The sequence below is a fragment of the Citrus sinensis genome, chromosome 5, assembly GCF_022201045.2.
Source record: "Citrus sinensis cultivar Valencia sweet orange chromosome 5, DVS_A1.0, whole genome shotgun sequence".
NCBI classification, from domain to species: domain Eukaryota; kingdom Viridiplantae; phylum Streptophyta; class Magnoliopsida; order Sapindales; family Rutaceae; genus Citrus; species Citrus sinensis.
Genome location: NC_068560.1, coordinates 35663466 through 35689835, shown reverse-complemented (window position 1 = coordinate 35689835; position 26370 = coordinate 35663466). Strand labels below are relative to the sequence as shown.

The 26370-nt window shown below is 34.2% G+C and overlaps 4 protein-coding genes across 8 annotated transcripts; all 4 read right to left on the bottom strand.

Annotated features, from left to right (window-relative positions):
- Positions 1-4909: 4909 nt before the first annotated feature.
- LOC102630427 (probable serine/threonine-protein kinase At1g01540) lies at positions 4910-8449 on the bottom strand. The gene is made up of 7 exons (XM_006473240.4): positions 7406-8449; positions 7214-7318; positions 6936-7058; positions 6670-6840; positions 6428-6557; positions 6131-6340; positions 4910-5360 (listed from the first exon to the last, which is right to left on the bottom strand). Exons 1-7 carry the CDS (start codon positions 8068-8070, stop codon positions 5199-5201), a joined length of 1566 nt encoding a protein of 521 aa, XP_006473303.2. The 5' UTR covers positions 8071-8449; the 3' UTR covers positions 4910-5198.
- A 395-nt stretch (positions 8450-8844) lies between these two features.
- Positions 8845-11880, bottom strand: LOC107176370 (transcription factor bHLH95-like). Its single transcript, XM_015528785.3, has 3 exons — positions 10995-11880; positions 9702-10157; positions 8845-9216 (listed from the first exon to the last, which is right to left on the bottom strand). The coding sequence occupies exons 1-3, from the start codon at positions 11235-11237 to the stop codon at positions 9118-9120; spliced, it is 798 nt and encodes a 265-aa protein (XP_015384271.2). The 5' UTR covers positions 11238-11880; the 3' UTR covers positions 8845-9117.
- A 2437-nt stretch (positions 11881-14317) lies between these two features.
- On the bottom strand, positions 14318-17317 carry LOC102629932 (transcription factor ALC-like). 2 transcript variants are annotated; one of them, XM_006473239.4, is made up of 6 exons: positions 16759-17317; positions 16546-16644; positions 16365-16430; positions 16181-16246; positions 14811-15131; positions 14318-14730 (listed from the first exon to the last, which is right to left on the bottom strand). In XM_006473239.4, exons 1-6 carry the CDS (start codon positions 17002-17004, stop codon positions 14650-14652), a joined length of 879 nt encoding a protein of 292 aa, XP_006473302.2. In that variant the 5' UTR covers positions 17005-17317; the 3' UTR covers positions 14318-14649. The 2 variants fall into 2 exon arrangements, with proteins under 2 accessions (XP_006473302.2, XP_006473301.2); XM_006473238.4 differs by having other exon boundaries at positions 16546-16647; positions 16759-17314.
- Positions 17318-21180: 3863 nt separating this feature from the next.
- Positions 21181-26351, bottom strand: LOC102629270 (probable E3 ubiquitin-protein ligase RHG1A). 4 transcript variants are annotated; one of them, XM_025096295.2, is made up of 6 exons: positions 26190-26351; positions 23188-24921; positions 22377-22430; positions 22028-22126; positions 21800-21940; positions 21181-21680 (listed from the first exon to the last, which is right to left on the bottom strand). In XM_025096295.2, exons 2-6 carry the CDS (start codon positions 24856-24858, stop codon positions 21543-21545), a joined length of 2103 nt encoding a protein of 700 aa, XP_024952063.2. In that variant the 5' UTR covers positions 24859-24921; positions 26190-26351; the 3' UTR covers positions 21181-21542. The 4 variants fall into 4 exon arrangements, with proteins under 4 accessions (XP_024952063.2, XP_006473298.2, XP_006473300.2 ...); XM_006473235.4 differs by lacking the exon at positions 26190-26351 and adding an exon at positions 25732-26035; XM_006473237.4 differs by lacking the exon at positions 26190-26351 and adding an exon at positions 25732-26032 and having other exon boundaries at positions 22377-22427.
- Positions 26352-26370: the final 19 nt, after the last annotated feature.

Here is a 26370-nt window from a genome sequence, read left to right as displayed (position 1 = left end):
GCTTATGAGCCTTAACCACAATTGTAGTTATATTATGACAGCGGTAGATTAAAAAAATAAAACAAGTGAAACTATACTCCAATTCGGCAATATAAGTTTTCCGATAAACATAAACCTTCAGCTTTATCTGAGAAAAATGAGTCGCAGCCAAATGCGAATCCAATTATAAGAAGGTCAAATTATGCCAAATCTAAAAGCAAAATAATATGAAATGAAGAGTTTACGGTTTACACTGATTATAATATTACAACTTAGGAGAAGAAACCCCTGAGAGATCGAAGAGTTACTCTGGGACTTTGAGTCTCGTTAGAGATTTGAAAGACGCGCCCAAAATTTCATCAACTTCAGGAAGGAAGGGCCCACGCAACTCCAACTAATCCCTCCTCTCTGCCTCAACGTATCGCTCAACAACTTGCTAGAACAGTTTTGGCACTTTAACAGTTCTATCCGTATCAGAATTTGAATTAGTCGGTACTCAATATAGTCTTTGAATACTAAATAATTTAATACAGAAAAAAAACTCGTCGCTCAACAAAAGCTTTCTTTTTCTGATATATATTTTAGGGTGCCTATAGGATAATAGGACGCAGTGTAAAAATCCCAACATGGATACTGGAATTAATCTAAAAGGTTTAAGTGTTGATTGAGTATATTTGCTCTTTATCAATTAAATAACTCAAATTCAATAAAGGATAAGAAATTATACCAGTTAAATAATTAATATAGAGACAGATTTATAATTTGAAAAGAAAATAAACTAATTCAAACACAAATTTTAAGACACAAAATTTGGTTATTTAATACTTCATCGCTACAAAATATAATTAATTTATACTATTTATTTATAAATGTTATAAAAATTACAGTGTATATATTATTTCTTATAAATCATTTGGTAAATAAATTTCATTAATTACAAACAAAATTGTATCTTATATTACTAAATTATAATCGCATTACTTGATTGATATAAATTTCGTAATACATTACTATTGCTTTTGAAAATTTACATGTACAGTGAAAAGTTCAAAAAAAAAAATCTTCATATGTAATGTTTTAATATCTTACAATTAATTAAAAAAATGAAATCAGGAAATTCATTTTAATAAGCACAAATGCTCAATTCCTACAATGGATGAATACTTTAATGAATCTATAATTAATAAATAAATAAAAACAAAAATGATACAATTGACATGGTTTTTGGGAATTTGATTGATTAACAAATATTGAAACCATTTTTATTTTGATTGACAATCAATCTTTATATTATTTAATAGAGACAATGAAAATCAATTATTTTGTCTCTATTGTTATTGATTTAAAATTTTTTTGATCTTTTTAATGGACGATTACATAATTTCTGAACATATTTATCATTACATAATTCTCTAACTTTCATTGTGTGTGATTTTATAATTTTAATCCTATTTTATTGTTTTATATTATAGTATTCAGCATATATTATGTCTAACATTGTTTCAAAATAACTAACAATAAAAAACTATCTATTTATGGGTAGTATCATCCACTTTGTGATTCAATTCAAGAACCATTTATTATAAGTTGATGAGATATCTATGAAGTGTATAATTTAATATTACATTTTCAAGACTAGTATTGTGAACAATAAAATGAAATGATACACCAAAACAATTCATATAAAATACATATAATTTTAAAGTCTTATGGAATAATTTATAATAATTTTGTTTACAATATACGCCCTTATTAAAAGAAAGTCTACTTTTTTTAATCTTTTACAATGAATCAATGATTAAAAATAATTATTTATGACTTATAAAAAAAATTGTAACAATAGGATATAAGCTAAATACAAATTAAATTAAGATTTAAGGATTACCTGTGATTTGGGTAACAACTAACTATCTATTGGAAGTATTTCATTTTAAATCAAATGGTTCATAATAACCCCACTATTGAAACTGTAGTTCTTTTAACATATCATAAAGAAATCTATTTTTTAACAAATTTTCTAAAAAGTCAAAATTATATTTGTTATTTAGATTTTGTTTGTTAATCGTACAACTTTTTATTAAAAATTAATAGTAATTAGCTGTTAAAATAATAATCTATTAAAAGTATTAATTGAGCATAGCGGCACAATTGCACTATCTTTAGGGACTACCTAAGTGATTTTTATGTAGATTTATTTAACTGGCTACATGAATTTGAATCTTAAGGAAGGTAGAAGATAAAAAAATTTATTTAAACTTTGTCTACCTCTCTATCTTAAAAAATATATACACATATTGTGGAGCCGAGTCTAATTCTTTTTTTTTTTTAAATTACATTTATACTTTAACCGAATAGAATCATCCCCCAATAAAATTTGAATTTGACCCCATATGCTTTAAATAAAATTAAAAAACAAATTAGAACGAAAATTACATTTTTATCCCCAAAGTTACTTTAAATAAGTTGATTTGAGATGCAAATAAAATAAAATAAATATTTTAAATAAAGACTTCTACATCCTAATTTGGACCCGTGCTTTCAGCTTTGATTGCATCCCAATAGAAGTTGAGATTCATGATCGAGGCAGAGGCAGAGGCAGGGACAACGTTTGCACTTTCCTCCCTGAGGCTTGCAGTTGCAGAATTACGATTGTCAAAACAGGCGGCAGCACCATCTCGACACACACAGCCAGAATCAGAAAGCAAGAAGCTTGAAAGTTTTTGACAAGCAATTGGCTTTCTAATTTACAAAAAGATATAATAAAAATAAAGGGTCCCCTTCTTTTATTAAGTTTTTAATGGGAGTATATGACCGGCCACCGAATCAACTGTTTATATAGACAAATGTTAAAGGTCATTATCATATAGCTACCCTCATTTTATAAAAATATCAAAAAAATCATTTTATAATGGAAAACTACCAAAGGCACCCTCAATGTCACATGACAATACATATATATTTTCTTTTATTGGAACAACATGAAAATATACTTAAAATATGTGACTTCTATACTAATGAGAATAATATTTAAATATAAATTAATTAAATTAACTTTAAATTAATTCAATTAATTTTAATATTTCATCATAAATATAATGATATTTTGAAAAAAAATTATTGAAATATTTTTATCAATTTTTTGATGTTACATTACACTTTAAATATCTAGAGTCTAGACCTATATAATGAACTAATTTTTTTCCAAAATATTTGAAAGAAATTAATTCCAGAAATTAATTTTAGGATGCACATACAGTGACTCAAACCTCAACTTGCCAATATCAGGAAAAGTTTTTAAATCAAAAAATTAGATAATTATCAAATGATTATCTTATTGGGGTATTGGAAATTATAACATTAAACCGGAATTTATATAAGTATAATCTATTAATTATTTGTGGATTAAATTACTTCAAACCTTAGTATATGTTTGGGATTGCATTGAATTCCCAAATAATTCATTCTAGGATTGTCAAATAATCAGCTTTGAAAATAATTTAATTGTGTATTTGATAAATTAAATTATTGAAAGATCAGTTGTCAAATAATTTTTAAGATATTTTTGGTAAATTACCCATTTATGTGTGATGTAATGGAAATGACAAAAATGGATATTTTATATTTCTTCCTTTAATAAAAAAATGAGAACATGAAAGTTAGAATTTTATAACCCAAAAATAAGAAAGTATAACCAAAACTAGAGTTGATTAAATTAACTTACAACAGCCACCCAATATATTTGTTTTAATCAAAAGTGTAAGAATATGATTATTTCATAATTTTTTCACAGTTCATTTTACTATATTTTAAATAAAATTTATTACATATTTTGCATCATTCAACATCTTTTTACGCTGATTATTTATGATTTTCTTTATTTTTAATCTTTTTTAAATATTTTTCATTCAGCATAAACAAATTAATTTAATGTACAACGGGTAGTGGTAAAAGCTCAAATGTAGGATAGTAGGATGACCCAAAAATGTAAAAATAGACGGAGTAGCTAAAATGTGAACAAAGAGACAGACGACTGAAGAGAATTTCAAGCTCTGGCTCTGCCGACTTATTTTACATATATTTCAGGGACTGGTTAAACAGTTTTGAACAAGTCAATAAATACAGATAGGGTCAAAAGAAGAAAAGCGATGCATCATTTAAAGCCACCAAAAAGTGGAAAAACGTAGAAGCCAGTACCAGTCCAGGAACTGATTTGATCAAGAACAATAGATTGATGACCGGGAGTGGGTGAGTCATGAGAGGTAAATTTTCTAATCCGCCAGAACCGGCAAAATTTAATATAAAATGGAGGGGTCCAAAGATTTAAGGCCACTTAGTACATCTCTAGGCAACTAGCTGTCGAAGAATTTTCTCGTCCCAAACGAGCCCCCACATCCTTAAAAGTCTTATGAAACTAGTAATATCTGTAGTATTAGGCATGTGAATCGTAGGCCCCAAACCATAATCTACCCCCAACTAACACAGACACAAAAAGTTTTTGTCTTAATAGGGAATATACTTTGAACGTTCAAATCTCAATCATAATATAAGCTGGAATGGATCTACCATTCTACCTGCATTTTTTCTCCATTGACTGAACATCTCTCATATGTCCTTATTGTCGGTGACACAAACTATAATCAAAATTTGAAATCCAAAAAAAAAAAAAATTACACGCAGATAACATGAGTGTGTATTTCAACACGTGGGTGTCAAAGTGGGGAGAAATGAAAAGAACTAAGCCGTTTCATCCTCCTAAAAAATGATTCATACACAATCCTTTCTACTTGTTCAATTCTAGCAGTCTACTGATGGCAGAGAGAATGAAAACTGAAGAGAAAAAATAGCATACAGAAATACAAATGGAAAGACCGCAATATATAGAGCGTGCATGTGCACAGCATTAGAATAGTATATAGAGCAGAGCAGGATATGAGTAAATTTCAACTTCTTGCTATCTATATAAACAATCATTGACTAACAAAAAGATTTCAGCAATATCACATTCTTCAGAATTTCCAGACATTGAATTTAGCAAGAAAGATCAGGGATCAACTAGAATGCCAAAAAGCAGGACAGGGAATACCACAGACTCGAGAAACAGACAAGCTCACAAATGTGAATTACATATACAGGCAGAATAATATTAGCATAAGCCAACTAAACCTGGCTAAGGGGGAAACCAAGGTGTGTCAATTCACCTTATACAGAATGTGGGAAGGCTACTGCTCTTCAGGTTCTAGCTTTCTCCATAATGGCTTGTTGGTTTGGACACCACTTTCATATCCACTGCTATCACCTGATTCGCTTACACCCTTCTCCATCAATCTACCCTTAATACCATTATGTGGCGAGCGTCCATGTTCCCTTCCAGCTCTACGTTCCTGAAGTCACATGGTAAAAGATGATAATCTTGGATTAAGTACCAAGATAAATGTGAGCAAGCATGTATCCCATTAATGTGTAAATATGTTTTCTATGTGCTTATCAATGTGTAGAAAATGAAATTTCACCATTGCTTTCAGTCTGACCACAATTTGCATTAAAATATCTCTCTAATGGATTCTGGAGGGCCTGGAGCTCAGCTACCCCATTTCCCCATACAATTGGTGCATCATGAGTTTTTCTTCCATTAGTGTTCAAGATTGACTCAAAATCTGAATTATAAGAGTGTTTTTTTTTTCCTTAAATGACCTTTGACTAAAACCAAACTTTAGGGAGGATACGTGTCATTGGTCTAATATGATAGTTCAACCCAAGTGGTTGATCTCAAGTTTGTTGCATTCTCTAGTTAAAAAAAAAAAAAATTAATAATGATGATGATGATAACAAATAATGATAATAATAATTAAAAAAAAAGTTTCTTGCATTCTCTTACCCCACCAGATCCAGGTAAAACAAGTACAAACAGACATCCATTAGAAACTATAGTGATGATCATGAGGATCTACTATCCAGTTTCTCAAGAAATGTTTATGTTACTTGTTTGAAAGTCTAACAATCACAGCTGCATCAATGTAAGGGACCAGGTTCAATGTAAAAACAAGGACACATGCAAAAGGAAATTTTTCAACAGGTATAACTGCATAACCAGAGTTGAATACAGAAGTGCCTTTAGAAAAAATAATATGCCGATGACACGACCAAAACTTACATCTCGGAAAGGGAACTCTTCCGCTTCAAGCATATGTATCACATGCCCCATCTTGGGCCTCTTGTGAGCATTCGGGTCCACACAGCGTAAAGCTACTAAAAGAGCACGCTTCAATGCCCTTGAACAAGGCTTCTCTTGCAACCTAGGATCCAAAACACCCTCTGCATTGCGATTTGTGACCATTGTTTTGAGCCACTCAACTAAATTCACCTGAAATTAGAACTTGACACAACAAATCAAAAAGAAAGAGGAACAATAGGACGATGTCATCAAGCTATTCATTTGAGGAATACATACCTCCCCTGGAGGGCGGCTGTAATCCACTGGATTTCTACCAGAAATTACTTCCATGATAAGGATACCAAAACTGTATACATCGCTTCTTTCATTCAACATCCCAGTGCTAGCATATTCTGGTGCCACATACCTATAAAACAGAACCTGATAGTTGTAATTCTAATCCTTGGCCTAGATCAGTTGTCTAACAAGTTCAAAAATAAAGTGACAAAGCAGTTTTCACAAAGATTAATTCAACTAACCCGAATGTTCCCATCACACGAGTTGTCACGTAGCTCCTCTCTGCGCCCAAAAGCTTTGCTAGGCCAAAATCGGATAATTTCGGATTCCACTGCTTATCGAGCAAAATGTTGCTTGACTTGATGTCACGGTGAACAACCTTTGGTTCAAGCCCCTCATGCAGGTATGTCAGCCTGTACATTTTCATCACATTTAAGCTACAAGCAACTAATATAATATAACACAGATTGAAGCTAATATGGTTACTTTCACTTAAATCAAAATGCACCCTTTGGCCGTTCCAAGTATTATATTCATCCGAATCTCCCATGTAAGAGGGCTGTGAGGCCCCACATCTCCATGAAGCCATTGTTCCAAGTTGCCATTGTCAATGTATTCATAAACAAGCATCCTACAACGACCAAGCATTTACATTCAACTGAAGCCATGAAAGCTCATGAGATAATAGCTATTCACAAATCTTTAAATGTTAGACATCCACGGAAAGTCCAAGCATGCAAATAGGTAAAACCAATCAAAGATTCAGAATTTATCAAACTTAAGTACCTATGAGCTCCTTCAGCACAATAACCTAACAATCTCACCAAATTCTTATGTCGGACACGTCCAATTGCTTCCACTTCAACCTTAAACTCCTTCTCAGCCTGTCCCCTGTCGCAAACCAGAACAAACTCTTCAACAAAAGCCACATGCAATAGCAAAACATAAACTTACAAAAACAAAAGGTGCATCCAGCACCTGTTGTTAAGCAAATTCTTAACAGCAACATTGGTGTTATCCTCTAACACGCCATGGTAAACAATTCCATAACCACCTTCACCAATCACGTTCTCATCAGCAAACCCATTAGTGGACACCTCAAGCTCTCTCAAAGTATACCAATGGCCCCATCCCAGGTGTGAAACCTCCGGCGTAATTGCCGCAGCCACCGTCTGATCACCGGACCCGTGATGCGACCCGGCGGCCCGTTCCGGGTAAGCAATCCGGTGGTCTTTCCCTATTTCGATGTGAATTCTGTTGCGGCCGCTAGCGGGGCTGTCTTCAACCAAAATTGGCTCCGGTTCGGGTAACGGGTCAGGATTTGGCGCGGAATGAGGTTTGCAGTTGGAGTTCGAGTTGGAGTCCGGCTCGATTCGGATTTCTTGAATTTCTTTGGAAATGTTTGGAATTGTTGGGTTGCCGCTGCTGCTGTTGTAGTTGCTGCAGAGAGAGGATGACTTGGCAGCGTTGAGTTGTCGTTTTGAGTTGTTGCTATTGCGTTTTGAAGTGAACCAAAGAGATATGAGGAAGAGAACTAGAACTATTCCAGCTCCTACGCAAATACCAAGAACAACCCATAAACGTAACCCGAAAATTGAGGTTCTCTTAGAGAGCTGATCGTTCAAGAACGAGTAATGAGACATTGCAGCAAAGCCCTTTGTGAGTCAAATTTCGGCTCCTAATTTCATGAAAACAAGAAGCAGAGAGACAGAGTGTGGCGTGTCGTATTTTGTTCGGACTAGCACTTGCTGCAGCGGGCAGAGACGAGGTTAAATGAGGTCATTTTGTTTTGAGAGACAGAGCTGGCATGATGGGACTTCTAGAACGGAGATAAAACCCCATTACCCATTAGTGTGTTTTTTGTGACCTAAATGCATTTTTCTAATCCATGCACAGTGGAGTTTCTAGTCTGAGATACGTTTGTGGTATTTGATGTCTTATTCATAACGTATTTTATTGTGGGAATTGGGATGAATGAAATAGAAAGAAATGAAATGGGGACAGGCGGAGGAGCATTATTAGTTTAATTTAAGGATTAAACTTTAAATATCTTTATGTAGGGGGAAAAGGTCTTTGACTGTTGTTGCTTTAATAATTGCCCTCCATTAGCTGCCTAATGCGGTCTTAGGTCAGTGGTATCAAAGAATATATTATTTACACATTTGGAATTATTTCTATTCTTAATTCGTTGCGTTATTTATGTTTCTTCATGTGAGAAAGTGCACTGTCACGGCTTAACATCAAATGTGCTGTCTGGTTTAGGTCCACTGCTATTGATAAAGCACCCCTGAGCCTGCTGGACTCTGTTGGACTTGGACCCATGATCGCAACCTGTCACTATGGCGAATGGAAAAGTAAACTTGTATTTATACAAGCAAATTCAAGAAGAGAGTAACCGAACTTGCACGTATGCTTTGATCTAATGTTTATGTACATTAATGGAAATCTTTTTTTTGGTAGAAAGGAGCATCACCTACACTTGCCTAATTGTAGCAGCTAATAATATGGAACATATAACATGAAGGAAACAAAACGGAAACAAGAAATTATACGCCAATTCCTTTGTAATTAATCCAAAAGAACTCCCACTTATAAAAATAAAAAATAAATAAATAAATAAAAAAAAAGGGCGAAGGCCCAATATTGCTTTCCTCAACTGGTAGCTTCTTTTAACCGAGAATTTTTTAGAATCAACTCGTCAGAAGCCATAAGTTCATTTCTCCTATGGCTAGTTTGAACATTTCCTCAACCGATATGGACTCTGGAAATTGATCAGAAGCTCCATCTGCCTGATATATTTATATTAAGAAGATCTCGTTAAGAAAAGAACAATTACAGCCAATAATATATATATATAGTCATTATCTAGAAATCTTCCTTTACTTTAATAACCAATATAATTAACAGTACAAATATGCCCTAAAAGAGAAAAAGGTAATGAGAACAAAGGGAAGTGTAATGGAAGGATAAAGTATAAATTTTCTTGGAGAACTTGATTTGCTTAAGATATGTCCTTAACTTGAGGGTGACCAGTAACACCTAGCCTGGGAATGAAAATTGATAAATCTTAGTAAAGAATCAGCCTCGTGGATGCCATAAACATAACTGCCTTCAACTCCTACCTATTATGTATGCAGGTCTTAAATCATCTAATCTATACATGTCCACTTATTGGAGCATCAATAGCTGGATTGATCAACTGAATGCTAAAATACAAAATTTTCTATAAATATGAAGAAAGCTAATTAATTAAGTTGATATATATAGGACTTACATGAGCGTGAATCATGTACATGCTACGATACCTATCAGAGGAAACGTGAGCAGATACCACATCCAAATTATGTTTTTCTAGTATGTAGAAGATGGTGGTCAATAACCCTGGCTTCCTTGGTGAACAGACACTGATTTGAGCATCATCACCACACATATTCACTACGACATTTGGAGAAAACCATGTCTGAAAACAATCAGATGGCACTTGTAGTGAATGATGAATGTTTGCGGCCATTGACAAGTTCTTCGGTACTGATGATCCCAGATGATCAGCCAAGTATGCTTCCCTTGATTCGATCACTGCTTCTAATGGTGATGTGATGATTGATTGTTCATGATCAACAGTAGTTGCACCCTGGACCTTTTCAAACTTTTGTTTCTCAAGCGTTTGGTGAGTGTGCTGAAGAGTCTTGATGTATTTTACTGCTTCGTCGACAATGGTGGATTTGTCTGCCTGCAGATCATTGAAATTTGAAGAGACAGAAAAATTAAGATCAGTCGGCATTTTACTAGCACAATATAATGACCATCCAAAGCATCATTCAGCTATATTTGTCTGACGTTGAGAAATTAATGTATGAAATTGTTTAATTGCAAATTTTAATTTGAAACCTTATAATAAACATTCGGCTATGTTAGGCATTGAATTTATGCTCCAATTAAGCTATCGATAATGCAAAATGCATCATCCAAAGCGACTGAAAGTTTGAAACGCTGTCGTCAAGTATGCCGTCTGATAAATTAATTCAATTAGAAATTTCAAATTAGTAGACTCGAAGTTACAATCACAATTTGACGACTGAGGCTGGCTCAAGTTATGCATGGTTCATTCATATGCAACATACATAAATATATAAAGGAGAGAGAACAAGGCTTTTTGGCGTATTATATTTTATAGTCTTATTACATTTGCCTTCGGCCGAGATCAACTTTGCCTTGCTAGCAGTTAGAACTTCTCACATAAAATTGTCCCCAGGCATAACAGGAGGGCCGCTTATCCAAGCAATTTTGGATAGATAGATGAAGTGAAATATACATAATAAACTTGGAAAATTATTATCATCATCATGTTTTTCCAATACGAAATCCCATATGAAAAGGTTATACTAAGAAAATTTCAATATTTCAAATTGAAAAAGCTGCCCATTGATCGTATCTATAGTTTAGTAACCCTAACCCATATGTATAGTAGCACTATATTATAGTTAGGATGTAACATATCTTGATGGGGGCAAAATTTTGATAAAAATTGAAGTTAGCGAGAAAGAGCATGAGTTTGTAAATCGAATACCTTGGGAGGAAGATGAGGAAGCAAAGCATGAAGATTAGAGAACATGTTCCTCATCTTCTTCCTTCTTTCTCTCTCAGTCAATATATGCATCTCGTGCTCCGATTCACCACCGCTGACAGCCTTCCCATTTCCACTTCTCTTTTTACCCACTTGTGCTCGTGCTTGTTCTTCTGCTTCTGCTGGTGTTGTTTCCATTTTGGCTGTCGTGGGGCTATGAGTCCTCGAGTTATCAGGCCGTTTCATGATCTCTAACCTAATTTCTTCACTACCGCTATCACCACCAGAAACATCAAAACTAGAATTAACCCGCAAATTGTTTTGCTTTGGGGCACTTGACAGGACGATTTGCAAGCATGGTTTTGTAATGGCAGCTAATTAATTAGATTTGTCTGCATTTCTTATAAGGAAAAAGTTGGCGGAAGTGTGATAGTTTTATTTATTTATTTATTTTATTTTTTTGTGAGGGGCAAGAAAGTGACCAAAATACAATCATGAGACAATGCCGTTATTTGGCTTCCAAACAAAAACGGATAAGTACGCTCAGCCCGTGCCAGTCAAGATTTCTTAACCGGCCATCTTACACTTTTACTTTGCCAACCCTCCTTCACTTGTTTATTTACAACACTCACCTTTCTCAAATATGCCGAGCTTAATTATGTCACTGACATAATGTCATTGCTTTCCAAATTCCATATGAATGACTAGAATTAACGTTACTTGTTAATCTAAAACAATACTCCAGTTAGTAGAAAAGCGTGGAATAATGGGTGCAAAATTAAAGGGTGTGGCAGTTGGGTAATTTAGGTGAAGTAAAAGGGTGAAATCGAAGAGGGCATCGTGTGATACCGCAGCACAAGCCATGATAATATGGCAATGGCCGTTATCGTCAAAAAAAAATTACAAGAAACCACGCCATTTAGCGCCTTTGGTCTTTTAGAGAATCCTTGTCTTTCTCTCTTATCTCTTTGTTTTAATATTCATATTCATAAAACGCAAAAGTTTCAGTTTCAGAAACTTTCTCTAGTCTGGAGGTGATTGCATTTCTCCGTAACTCTCAAAAAACTTTTATAAGATTCTCTGAAGAATGGCTCTATGTACGACTGCTAAAGCTGGAGTTTTTTTGTTCGTATCTGAATGACAATCATGACTTTGAAACTAACTCCCTCTGATCCACCATAAGAGATAGATCAACTCATTATTTAAAATTAAATATCATAACAAACCACCCCATTTGAATTTGATGATGCCACCCCTCGTCTCTTTTCAAAATTAGTTCAAGCAAATGATCTTTTCCGCTCCAGTCTCCGGAATTTGTTACACTAAGGGAAGTCCTCACCCATATGGCCATTCAATGTAGATCACTCCCTATCTTTGAATTTTTGATAAATTCAATCATTCTCGTAACAGCTGTCACACTCCTTATAAGTCATACTTTTTTTCTTTTTTTTTTAAAACTGATTAAGCATCAGGTTACTGTATTACACAGAGATATATACAACTGCTATGACAACAAGTCATTACACTGATATTTACAATCAGATATATATACATGGGACTTATATTATTATATTTTTATTCTATGAAGTACATGCCCATCCAAATACTCCTCACGGAGGAGGGATGTCTCTACTCCACTCGTATTTCGCAAGGGAGAAAGACGCTATAAGAAATCTCCACACAATTATGTTTAATTGAGGGAGGTTGAGTCCGTGAGGACTCGAACCATTGCCCTCATAGTCATGCTTAACTTTGAGGGCAATGGTCCACCACTGGGCTACAAGCCCAAGTGGCCTTATAAGTCGTACTTGAGATAACGATCCAGTACTCTTTTTAATGTTTGTCAATTGAATGCTAAATTTGTTATTTTGAAAGTTAATTGGGACAAATTTTCACCCAATTACTGTTTAATATGGGGATGTCCGTATCAGTATTAAGTTTACCAATATGGCAACATGTGTTTAGAGGATGTAAGTTACCAATTTGTCATAAAAAATAAAACAAAAAAACTGGGCAACCATATACGGGGAAGCGAGAACAAGTTGTAACGTGCACTTATAATTTTCTCACTCATCCTACTAATTTGATGATTGATTGCTCTTCAAATGAAAGTATATGTAGTAAGGCTTTTATTAGACGCCTTATAGATGACACGGTGCACAAGACTTCTCCTAGAATTTTTTTAATAAAAAATTCAACAAGGATTTCACATTTCGTGTACACAATGACCGCTTAGAAACTTACTTCACAATCACAATGGTCGGCAATAAATTAGCTTGATTTTAGTGTGAAGGTATTGTTATTGTACAAGCACAAATAAGTCAAAAGTTGTAACTCACCATACTTGAAAATGCTACCGCTCCTAATGGCAACATAAAATTTATGACTTGTTGGTACTTCGCGAGAGCAGTTATAATTGTTCTCTTTCATTGAATCTGTTGCACATGGCGTATAGATTTGTTCGTCCCTCTTCGTGTTAGTGCGACGCAAAAGTAGCCTGAAGCCCATCATTTTCTCAAAAGCTTGTGGTCACAAGGATTGCGCTACAACCAGCAGAGCCTAAGGATGGCAATATGGTACCCGCAAAATCACGAATCCGTCCAAATTCACCTGTCAAAACTTGTCTACTACGGAGTAATTTTATGGATTGTGGGTAGGTTTAGTATTATAAATCGAATCCTGCATTAAGTTGTCGGTGGGTTTGGTGTTAGTCAAATATCTAACGGATACCCGCATGAATATCCGTCAACCGATAATTTTTTAAAAATATTTTTAATTTAATTTTAATGGCAACTCAATTTGCAACATGTCTAGTCCAAACAGGCTTTAACTTAATGCATAGATTATTATATACTTATTGTAATTTTGTATGCACTATTATTCTTTAACTTAATACATGAATTATTTTATCATTATAATTTTATTCCTCGGATTAGTATTTAAAAAGTATTATTTTTAAAAAAATATTAATCTTAATTATTATTATTATAAGAATCGTATTTGATGGGTGCTAATGGAGGTGAATGAAACGAACATCTTCTCTTAAAATTTATGTTGAATGATAATAAAAAATGATAATTGTTATTTTTAGATATTAGTTTATGATTTTTTTTATATAAATTTGTGTATTTTATACTTAAAATTGAGAATTTGTGCTGGATTGATATTAAAATTTAAATGATTTTTCATTTCAATGTATCCTAATGGAAGTTGAAAGAAAAATTTGGGTCTCAATGAAGAAGTTTGACATCAGGAGGCATCATCATCTTCTACAACTTTTGTACGCGTTGATCAATGATCACAGATTTGCATTACAGCACATCGCATTGGAAAAATTTCTTCTTCATTTTCTTCAAAATCCTTCAAACACAGTTCCAGTTCATACAAGGCATAATAGAAGCATCCGCACAATATACAAAAACACATTGGTTCCGTCATTGATAAGACTCCATAAGCTTCTGAAATAGATTTTTATATAAGTTAAACAGACGTCAACAGTTCAAACTGTTGTGACTTGCGACATAAGTAAGCTGATTAACTGTGAAACGTCAGCAATTTTGAGGATTATTTGCAGTTTCTATGGTGTTTGACCAATTGCAACTCTTTAAGAAGGTGGCTATTGTGTCGTACACTACATCTTTGAGGATAAAGATCTTGACTACGACACGCCAGACGAGGAGTTTTTTCCATTGAAATTCATATCCAAATGCAGATGAGGTGCACCTTCACTGCAGATTTCCTTCATATTGCAAGAAATATTGGCATTTATTAGATCCTAGAACAGAGATGAATTCACTAGTTACTCATAGGATAGTTTACCTTGGAAGAAGGGGGGAGAGTGAAGGGTCCATAGTGAGCCTGAATCAGTGGTTCAAGTCCAAATGCAGTTTCTGATGTGCTAATATTTGCTGCTGAAGGTAAGGCAACTGGCTGATTAGAGATGGTACATTGGCTGGAAAGATTAAAACCAGTTTGCACCGAGCTTTCTTCATTTGCAGAAAATGTTTCGGTTCCTCCATTGGTGTTCAACAGTCCATTACCCTCATCAAATACCATTCCCGTCTGAGGCAGTTGCATAGATGGTAGTACTCCTGGTAACCACATTGGGTGCAAACTCAATCCATTTCTCATTGTTAACATCTGTGAACCAATCACAATAAAGCAAAAAATTGAATTTTGATAACTATTGTTGCTATTTACTGCTCTCTGTGCTAAGTGAAGAAGTAACAGGAACAGAGTTCTGGGCAACACAAAATCCAATCCAGATTTAATAACTAGTCCTAGTGCAGCCTACTACCAAGTTATCACTAGAAACTTGATGCAACAAAGAATCTTCTAAACAGAATGACACATTCACCTTTAGTTCTTGGGCTTATATAGTCGTTGTACAGGTAGATGATAGCGATAAAATGAAGTACACTATTGCTCTGAAGGCAAGTGAATGCACCAAAAGCTAGTATTTTGATCCAGTCTGAAAAAGGAAATACTAAATCAACATCTAACAACTTATAAAAACTTCATATTCTGATGGGTAAAAATAATTTGGTCCTCCAGACTGTTATATGCAAGTATGGACTGCAGGAAACGTGCTGAGAAAATCCAAAAATAGAAGACAAGAAAAATTGGAATTGGGAAACAATGGATTTAATCACACAAACCCAAATATGGATAGAAACAAATGCATGAGTTTAGAATTATAAAATATCTCATAGATTCTGATGACCATGCGCTGGGATGGTCAAAATTATCTATTAGCTCCCCAAACTGATCCCTAAGGAACCCACTGAAACAAAGGACAAGATAGTTCCTAATTTATGACTTGATTTGTTGACTGTGGCTAATAATGGCATGCTACGGAAAGTGAACTAGCTAACAACTACTAAGACACACAGGGAGGTATTTGGGATAATTTACCATCAATCACAACGTGAAATGCAACATATATTCACTAGTAAACTCATTCCTGTGGTTATGTGTAGAGCAATTTTCAACTGCCATGGAGGGTGCTAAGCTGATGGTAATCATGTAAACGTCAAGATCGCTTTCAAATTCCGAACCAGAAATTAATTTAAATCAATTTTTATGCACACTATGGTTCAGTCAGAAAAGACATAGTTCTAGTTCTAGCAACATCATCCTCAGAAGATCCTAATCTCATGTTTCTGTCTAAATGAAAAGTTAAAACTGACCTGTACTTGAAGTTGAAGCTGCTTCAGATATTCAATAGCCTCATCCAGCATTGAAGCTTTGTCAGTCTATTATCATACAAGTACAACACCAAACATTCATTCACCTTAGATATAAAATATATTTGAAGAAGAAAATCAAGGCGAAAATTATATATATAAATACACACAGAGCAAAAATAACAACCTTGTTAGAATTGGGAATTAGGTTCTGTAGAGCTTTCAGTTTCTCATTAATTCTACTCCTCCGCCTCTTCCAAACAATAAACCATACACATCAACAAAGTCCATGAACAAATAAATAAAGTAAAAACTCCACTTTTAAAAGTACAAAGGGGAAAAAGGAAAATTCAAGCTTGAAGGGAAACCTTTTCTGACAAATTATGAACTTCTGCAGCCCTGCTCCTTTTAGACGACGTTTTAGTTCGAACCGTGTCGTTCGATGGCACCTCCAATGCATCAGGACCCTTCTACATTCAAAATAATAGTAATAATAATAAACTTCAGAGTTTTTTTTTTTTAAATAAAAATATTTATACTTTTTTTTGAAAAAAAAAAAAGGATAAAACAAACAAAACTACCTCACTATCATTCGTATCGGAGTCCACGGCACCGACAACCAAATTAGAGAAATTGAGACCAGCAGAAGAAGAGTCAAGAACAGAGGGGTCAGCCGATCGGCCGAAAGGGTGGCGATCCTCCGGCTGAGCGAAAAAACAAGAAGACGACGACGACGACGAATTGTGTATAAATTGGTTTAAAAATGAAGAGATTTCTTCTGGTTCGTGGCCGGCAGTTGGCGGCGTTGTTCCGTACAGATCGGCCATGAATTTGCAGAAGATAATTGTATTTTCGAAAACTAAACTTAAAAGAAAAAGAAAAGGACAAGGAAAAGGAAAGAACAAATCAGCAGAGAGAGAATGGTTTTGTTTGATTTAGTAAAGTGCAACGCCGACTGAGTGTTTCTGCTGCTCTCGCTTCGGTTTCTCTTCCTCTGGTTTTGTGCCTCCGGGGTGCTGTTTCTTTCTTTCTCTCTCTCTTTTTCTGTGCTCTTTTGTTGGCTTTTCGTATTTGTTTCTTTTTAACAGCATTCTCTCTCTCTCTAATCAAATTTGATTAATCTCCCGCCCTAATTACATTATTTCTTCGGTTTCAATTTCCTCCTACCTATTACTTCGCTTTTATATTTGCCCCCCGAATTTTCTATTATATCTCAGATCTACCACCTTATATGTTCCCCATCCCCCCATTATGCATTAATGAATCTTTTTTTTTCTTTTCTTTTCTTTTTTAATTTTTTGAAAGTCATTTATACTCCTTTTTCTTTTGATTATGATTAATAGTCAAAATACTTTAGAAAAATCATCACAAACTTTTTTCATATATAAGAATTCATCATATGATACTTTATTTTAGTTGATTGTTAAAGCACTTTGATATCATAAGAGTAATTCCAACATATCAAACACTAGTAATTGGTCAAGAGTGGGATTATTGGGAACAATATCCTCTCCTGGTTTGACCGTTACTGAGCTTTTAAAAATCTTTTGACATATGTTTTTTAGTGGTAGTGTATGGAAAAGATTTAACTTTTTTTACTTTTTCATTTATTAACAACCAATCAACAATTGAGTTATTTGCTCATGACATGATCAGATTATGAGAGAATCCTAATCCGGATTATTGACACCCCTCCAAATACCTCTTAAAATCCCTTTAATTAGTTTACAATTTTAACCTTTTTTTAGAGAATAATTTTAACATTTATTAAAATTACATAATAGGATAATTTATAATTAAACCTCCACTCAAAAGTCAAATAATTATTTTTCTTTAAAAAACTCTAACATTTTATAAATTAAAAAAGTTATTTTTTTTCTCTAATTTTCGGGTGAGGAGTTTACCATCCATCAGTGGTTGCTTTTTTTTTAATGGAAGAAACCTTATTGTTGAAATTGGGTTTAATAATAAAAATAAATAAAATTACTAAATAACATGTACACTAATAAAATTTAATTAAGAGTTTTTTTTTCATTGATGGAGGCTTTAAAAGAATTTTATAAATTTTAAAATATTTTAATGAGGTTAATTTAAAAAAGAGGTGTTAAGAGACATTTAGAGAGTTGCCAATAATCCAATCATTGGTTAAATGATTTAAAAAGTGAATTTTTAGTGGTGTTGAAAGCTTCATGAAACTCTATATATACACATAGTTTTTTTTAATGTTGTTGTGAATATTTGATTTTAGTTTTTATATTATTAGTTTTAAGAGAGACTTTTTGGTCCAAAACCAATGTGTTGCACAATGGGTTTGTGATAACCAAACAAGTAAAATAATAATAATAATAAGTTTTGATATCTTTTAATTTTCTGAACACACGCTGAAATTTAAAAGTATTAAATTTTGGACTTTTTGATGTTGGAATTTCTTAGAGAATAAAGATACTATTTAAAAGTATTAAATTTTTAAATACTTTAGAAAATCTTGTAGTATATAATAATAATAATAATAATAATAATAATAATAATAATATGCACCCTATTAATAAACCTCACTTCAATTTCACCCGGACAAAATTTTGTATCTAATTTATCATTAATTTAAACTTTAAAAAAATCTATTAAAATATTTAAACTTTTGTTAATTTTTATGTGGGATTAAATTGAAATTAGAGTTGGTTCCCCGTGATTTCTCAATTTATAAAGGCAAAATTAGTTTGTTTTTAACCTCCGCCGGGGAAAGTCAAAGAGACAGTCAGACAGATTTCAGACCTCACAGCCTTATCCAACAAAACGTCACCGTTGTTCTGAACGCAGCATTAATTAAGGCACCAAAAGGAGGGTTAATTTCCTTTTTTTCCCTTCAAATTTTGACAAACATCGATTTATTTCCAAATTTTTTGAAATCATCATCGCAATCCTAATCTGTTAGTTGCTTCCGTTTACATTTTATGTTGTGTTTACTTGTTGGAGTGGGAGTGAGAAGTGTGGATTTCTCTCACTCTAGCGTTTACTTTTTCTAAATGAGAAGGGAGTGGGAATCACACTCTGTAGACCCCACTCATTTTTTGAGTGGGAAGTGGGAGTGGGACTCCCATTGGGGGAGGTGGGAATGGGAATATTCCCACTCCCTCTTTTTTACCCTTTTATTTTTTTAATTTAATATTTTATAATTAATAAAATAAAATAAATATTATTATATTTATTTGAATAATAATATTATATTTAACTAAATAATAATTTACATTGATTCTAAATTAAAATTATTTTAAAATAATATTATTATATTAATAGAGAATTAATAAATATAATATTATTATATTTATTTTAAAAATAATAGTACTATATTTATTTAATATTAATAATAATAAATAGTTTATTCTAAGAAAATATTAATTTTGTACTAAATAATATTATATTATTATTTTATATAATAATAAATTTAATATAATTATATTAAATAAAATAAAATAAGGTTTCATTTTGTATTAAAATTAATAATTTATTGTTCATAATTAAGAATATTAATAATTATAATAAATTTACAAATATAATAAAATAAATATTATTCATTAAATATATTTTTTATTAGTTTTGTAATTAAAAACTATAATTCTTTAAATAAGAATAAAGTTGTAATTTGAAACTATTTACTCCTAATCCAAGACAAAGTAAACACATAAATTGGATTCTGATCTCTATTCCATGCTTCCATTCAAGTGTAAGTAAACAACATACTCTCACTCCCACTCCACACTTCCAATATTAGGATTCACACTGCTCAGGATTCTCAATCCAATCCAAAAAGCAAACGCTACCTTAAACTACAGGTAAATTTGTCATTTTATTATTATTTTTATCTTAAATGATTTTTAAAAATTAAATTAATAAAAAAGTATTCCTCAAATTACGGATTGTGTTATCTTAATCAGCCATAACTTACTCCCTCCTCCAATTTTGACTACGTAGCCAAAACCTACAAAATGAGAAGATTAATAATATGGAGCATTATGACAGCCTACGCTAGTTGGAAAAATATTAATAAATTGTATCTTGGTCTTTTTTTTTTTCCTTTTCAAAATTTTCCTTTGTTTGTGGCTTTTGTACTAAGAAGCACCAAAGTAGCACATTATTGAAAATTTAAAGAGAAAAATGTTAAAAGTGAAAAATCAAAGATAAAATTAGACATGCGAAAGAAAAAGATGAAAATAAAAATTCTTCTACTTCTTTATTTTTCTTAGAATATTATTATCATTATTATTATTATTATTATTTTTAATTTTTAGGAAAGGTTAAAGCTTTTTTTTGCTTTCCTGATTGTCTATTAGAATATTATTATTCTTATTTTAAAATTAATAATTTGTGGGGGACTAGGGGTGAGCTGTCTTTTTAAAGAAAATTTTGAGTACTCAGTAAAATGTCAATGGCTAAAAAGTACTTGCACAACTTCACAAGTCAACTGAAGGGGTGATGTGAAGTTGATTAGTAAATAGAGGGTTAGACTGAAATTAAGCCACGAAAAGAATGCAATTCCCGATGTCACCTTTTGTGGCGTGCTGGGAACAAAAAATCGAGTAACCAGGTAACCAACAAGGTTAGGCCTCCATCCCCACGCATTCTCATTTAAAAAATGGCATGCTTGGTTAGTGGGCTCGGTGACGTGAAGCCTTTGGAAGTAAAGATCCATCGGCCAAGAGCCCGCTAAATGCGATCACCCCGACACCGATAAGCCATGCTTCAGAAATGTTACATAACAGAAGGGTATGATCAGGAGATCGCCAATCCCCTGCACCGACTGGGGAAAATTATTTTTTGATTGGATGAGATGTCCAAGTACGTGTATCGTCTCTCTCATAAGCTCTCTTTTACAGGAAAATTTGGGACGTCAGTCTCCAATGAGAATGGAAAATAATAAACTGATGTATCATTCTCAGTTCACACCAACCAAAGCTTGACTAGCCTTTCTGTTCTTAAGAAATACCACAACCTAAAAAGCGAAGAAGTAATATAAATTTTAATTGCATTAATCTGAATGCTCAATGGGCATCATTACTTAAATTAATTGTTCATTAGCAAACGGAGAAACTAAAGGCTAGAGTTGCTCTCTTCGGTTACAAACATCGATTGCTTCCGAAAATAAAATTTAGCCAGAGAGAAAAAGTAGGGGGTGGGGGGGGGGGGGGGGGGGGGGGGGTGTGGTGAAGGAAGATCTGGCTACGGGAGAGGGGAGGCCTGGACGAGCTTCAACGAGGATGAATAGGATTGGCAGGTTGCACATTGCATTCCCTACCAGTTTAGGAATACAATAATGAACAAATTCATGATCATCCAATTTGAGAAACCACAGCCCAAAACTAATGTTCCTCTATGAGGAGGTGGACAGGGCCGTTGTTTTGCAAATGGGGCACAAATTTTTGTGCATCAGCCATTGTTTAATACAACTGGTGTGAAAATCATGCCCGCAATGTAGTATTCCTGTATCTTCTCCATCATTATATTCCTCCTGTGCATTACAAAACAAAGATTAAGCAAAAAATACATTGGTAAACAATGAAGAAGATAAAATCACTTCATGACAAATTCACGGAAACTGGAATCAACCAGAATATAGCAAGTCATTACCTGACAGATACAACACGGTTCTTGCTCCTGTTGGGATCCCAGGGAAATTGAATATTTCTGCTGTTTCAAACGGTTTTTGATAGTTTCTTCAGTCAATCCTGTGCTCACATTTCCAATGCGCTCCTCCAGAGCCAACAATTCCTATAATCCCAACAAACATTGTGTTATGAACGAAATATTCTCCGCAAGCTGGAATTTACATGTCAAAAATCCTTGTACAAATTATACCTCATATGACATATTATCAACATCAAGCCGCATATCTCTATGCCGATCATTAATGTCAGCCACCCCAAAAAAGACTGACTGGTCAAGAATCATAACATCCTGGCACAGACAAGGACAAAGTCAAATGTCAAGCCACCTTGTTTTCAACAAAATAAAGAAGTACTCCGATGTTAAATTACACTTGGTTCAACATCCATAAACCAAAAGAGAAAGTTGGCTACCGATGTTAAATTACATAAGCCTGAATTGTAGACAAAATAAAATTATGTGTATTTCCATGTTTTATGTTAGTCATCATAGAATGCTAGTGATTTTGTCTATTAATATATACATAGATGTGAGAGCTAACCTCAAATTGCAAGCCCTCTCCCCTACGCATGAGATCCAACACATTGCGAATCTGCTGAAGATAACACAATATAAGTTCCCATTCAATGTTTCATTTGCCAATAGTATTGGATAACATTGAAAAAAGAAGTGCAACGAAAAAAGTGAAATTAGGAAACACAGTAGGCACAAAAAGAGAGGGAAAAAAAAAAGAAGTGAAACATTTCTAATACATGATTACTTTTCAAATTAAATATGAACACATGCATGCACATGCACATGCACAGACAAAGAAGAGAAACAATTAGTGTTTGCTACAACACCTAAACATGGAATAGAAAAACAATGAATGTCCAAATGATAAACAAAATCTAAGTTTCAGACAGCAGCAATTTGAAATGTTTTGCCAAAGTACCTCAATTGATAAATAAGAAACTAAGCAAGAAAAGCACTTGCCGACATTGATGATGCAAGAGACCTCATCATACAGAGAAAAGTTTCCTCATATACACCCTTTTCTTTGTTCTTTTTTTAAAGAATAAACACATGATCCTAAAGATACATTACACAGATAGAAAAGGTGGGATGAAAATGATACATCATCTTGGAAAAGCAAAGAAATATATGAGTCAACAGATAACATTAGTCATCACAACTTTTGAGTTTTTAACTAAGGAAGCAGAGTTTATGATGACCATCACAGTAGAAACAGATCAGAATTTTGATATAATAAAGACCAACCAAAATGTTATCCATATTCAGTATATTAAATTATAACGAAATTCTAAGGGGAAAAACATCATAGCCAGACAACCAAAAATTCAAGAACAGACCTCAGATACAAGAAGCCTGTTTCTTCCTTCACCGACAGCAGCCAAAGCTCGCAATGGATGCGGAAATCCAAGTACACCGTCTTGTCTCTCCAACCGTGTTGCTGACCTAGGGTAAGACGGATGATGCCTCTGATTACCAGCTCCAGATGAAAGCACCATCTCTTCAGGAGAAAGCGGAACTGAATGCGGTGGCGTTTGATTACTGCTCTGCCCCGCAGACTCAGAACCAGAGGAAGAAGTCAATGATCGGCGAATCAATTCTGAAAACCTACGAGGATATTGATAAGGATTTGGATGAGGAACCCATGTAGGAGCAGATGGTGGATGAACACCTGAACTTGAACCTGCTCTAGATGAAGAAGCAACATTTCCTGGTGTACTTATATTTCCACCAGCTAAACTTCGATTTGCCGGACTCCGAACCAAATTTCTCAAATCAGGTGCAGGAATAAACATAGGATTTTCCAATATATTTCTTCCCATTATTCTTGGTCTGGCTTCCTCGCGTTGAATGTCCCTATCTCTGGCACCATTAGAACTAGATGAACTTCCACTCCTTGAGCTAGAACCTTTATCCCACCGAAATGGTTGCAAATTTTGTGGAAACATGGGTACGTGCAATAGAACAGGCTGACTTTGAGGACCTGTATTTTCGACTGATGGAGCTGCCATTGAGTCCAAAGATTGATCATTCGGTGGAAGTCTTGATGACTCTTGGGTAGATGAAATACTAGAATGTCTAACTGCAGCGTTTGTTGGAAATTGAGCATAGGGCATAACTTTTTGCTGGTTTGAAGGGTTTATACGCACACGGTAGTTTCTTCTGGATCTTTCTGCATTTCCTGCCACAGGCCATTCAGGAAGGCCATCACGAACTGGTCCTCTCACACCTAATCCACGTCCTGAGTTCACCTGCCCAGAAGGATCAGATATGCTTAAACTGCTGCCTCCATTGTAAGAAGCAGATACAGCAGGGCAAGCACTACTTTCTGCATGCTGGAAGTAACTAGAAGTTCCACCGACAGATGAATTTTCGACATTTCCTTCAAGAGCTTTTCTTTTGCAAGAGGCACGGCGACCACCCTCAGATGAACTACCAGGTCTACCATTATTCTCTTCGGCCAGATATCCACCACTTCCTGAAGGCAGTAGAAAAGAATCAGAACTACCAGGAGGTGGAATCCGCTCATCTACTGATGAGCCTGACTTGTGTAAATTAGGGCATCCCATGACTTGAAAATTATCACCATCATCACTCACAAAACCTGCATTTAAGTTGAGATTTTGGGACATCATATTGGAGTTGGAACTTTGCACCAACATAGGATTAACATTAGCGCCATCCACCGGCATACTACTAGTAGGTTCACATTGCCAGCCAAGCTGTGTTCTCCGCTCATCATGGGTAACCTTATTTTGGGGCCCATGTGAGCTAGGTTCACCTAAGCTCCAAGCAGTTGACATTTGCTGTTCATGACTCATTGAGTTCACATATGTCATGGTTGTCCTTGTACCGGCGGGTGATAGCATATTATCTGGAGGTCGACTTTCTGGAGGATTCCGCATATTATTCCAGAACATTTGTTGATCAACAGCAGAAGTTGAGGTAGATCCATGGTCAAAGCTTAAGGTTTCTGGCAAGGAACCAATAGTACCCCTTTGCCCTTGCATCAGGGCAGATATAAGTTTCCCTATAAATTACTCTTTCTCGTTCCAAAAAAAAAGACAGCAAACCTGCCACAGTAAAACAAGGAGAACAACATTAATTTTTGCTGGTAAACAAACTCCCAGATGATGCAGCCATATAAAAGGCATTAAATAGAAGACAACTTGACCTAATTGCACAAGCAGCTTGATTTAACGATATGAATATGAAAAACTTCATACATCCATTCATCGACATGCATACAATTAGACCGCAACGGCATGAATATGAATATGACTGTAAGATGGACCATAAACAGCCATCGATTATGCCAACAGGCTTATCGATTTCACAAAGAAACATAAGAAAGCAGTAGTGGCCTAAGTAAACCGAAAAACTAATCGATCAATCAATCAATATTTTACGGTCAATACGGACATCCACATATACAAATATAAATGTACATCATCAAAGCTCAAAAAATTTTAAATTTTTCCTTGAAAGGATAAACATCAAGAACATTACAGCTACATCGTCATACCAACGCAAGTATGCAACAATTACATTATATAAATCAACAGCAGCAGCAGATATTGGAACAACAGCAGAAGTTGGAATTAAAATATTGAAAATTATCTCAAAAGCGTTAAAAAGTTTTGAAAACTTAGATAAAGGAAAAAAAATCAAGGATTTCAAGACGAGCTACAGTGGACCCGTAATTTCTTACCCAGAAAGGTGAGCAGATAAACAAAAACGCGTCCACACATGAGCTGATTATTAACCAGGCATTTTTTTTTTCTAGCTGGTTTTATAAATCAAAAACCAAAGCAAATAATAACTCAACGCTAGTATTTTTTTTTATTTTTTTTAAAGAATGAAAACAAATAAGAGAGATTTACCTGAGCGGAATCAACCGATCGATATGGGAAAAAAAAAAGAAGCAAAATAAATGCGGATAAACGGGCCTCTATTCTCTCCGAAGAACAGCAAGAGCAAGAGAAAGAGAAGGAGATTCAAGGGCGAGCACCAAAACAAACAATGAGAGAAAGGGAGAGAGGGAGAGAGAGAGAGAAGAGGGGCCTTGAAATAAGATGAGAATAAGGAGCAAACAAGGAAGGGGAGAGATTAAAAGCGGACAATAATCCGTAAATTTACCAAACAACCCCGACTGATTTTATTATTAATTTATTATTGTGTTACTGATCATAATAATAATAATAATAATAAGAGCAGTTTCTTTCTATTTCTATTAATAAAATTCAAAAATTCAAAAAAAAAAAGGAAGAAAAAATTCTACAACTTGGCAAGCAAACCATGAAACTAATAAGAAATTGCGTTCCGTTGGGCCGCTTCTTACCGAATGGCGCTTCTCTATTCTCTAGACATAGACTGCTCCTTTTCCTTTTGAATAAAAACTAAACAAAATACCCCGTGTTTCAATGCGCGGTGTAGGCAGCCCCACTCTCGCGTTTTGTTTCCATCTTCTTCACGCCAAGCACCTGCCCCCTGCCCCTGGCCCCTTTTTTTTTTCTTTTTTT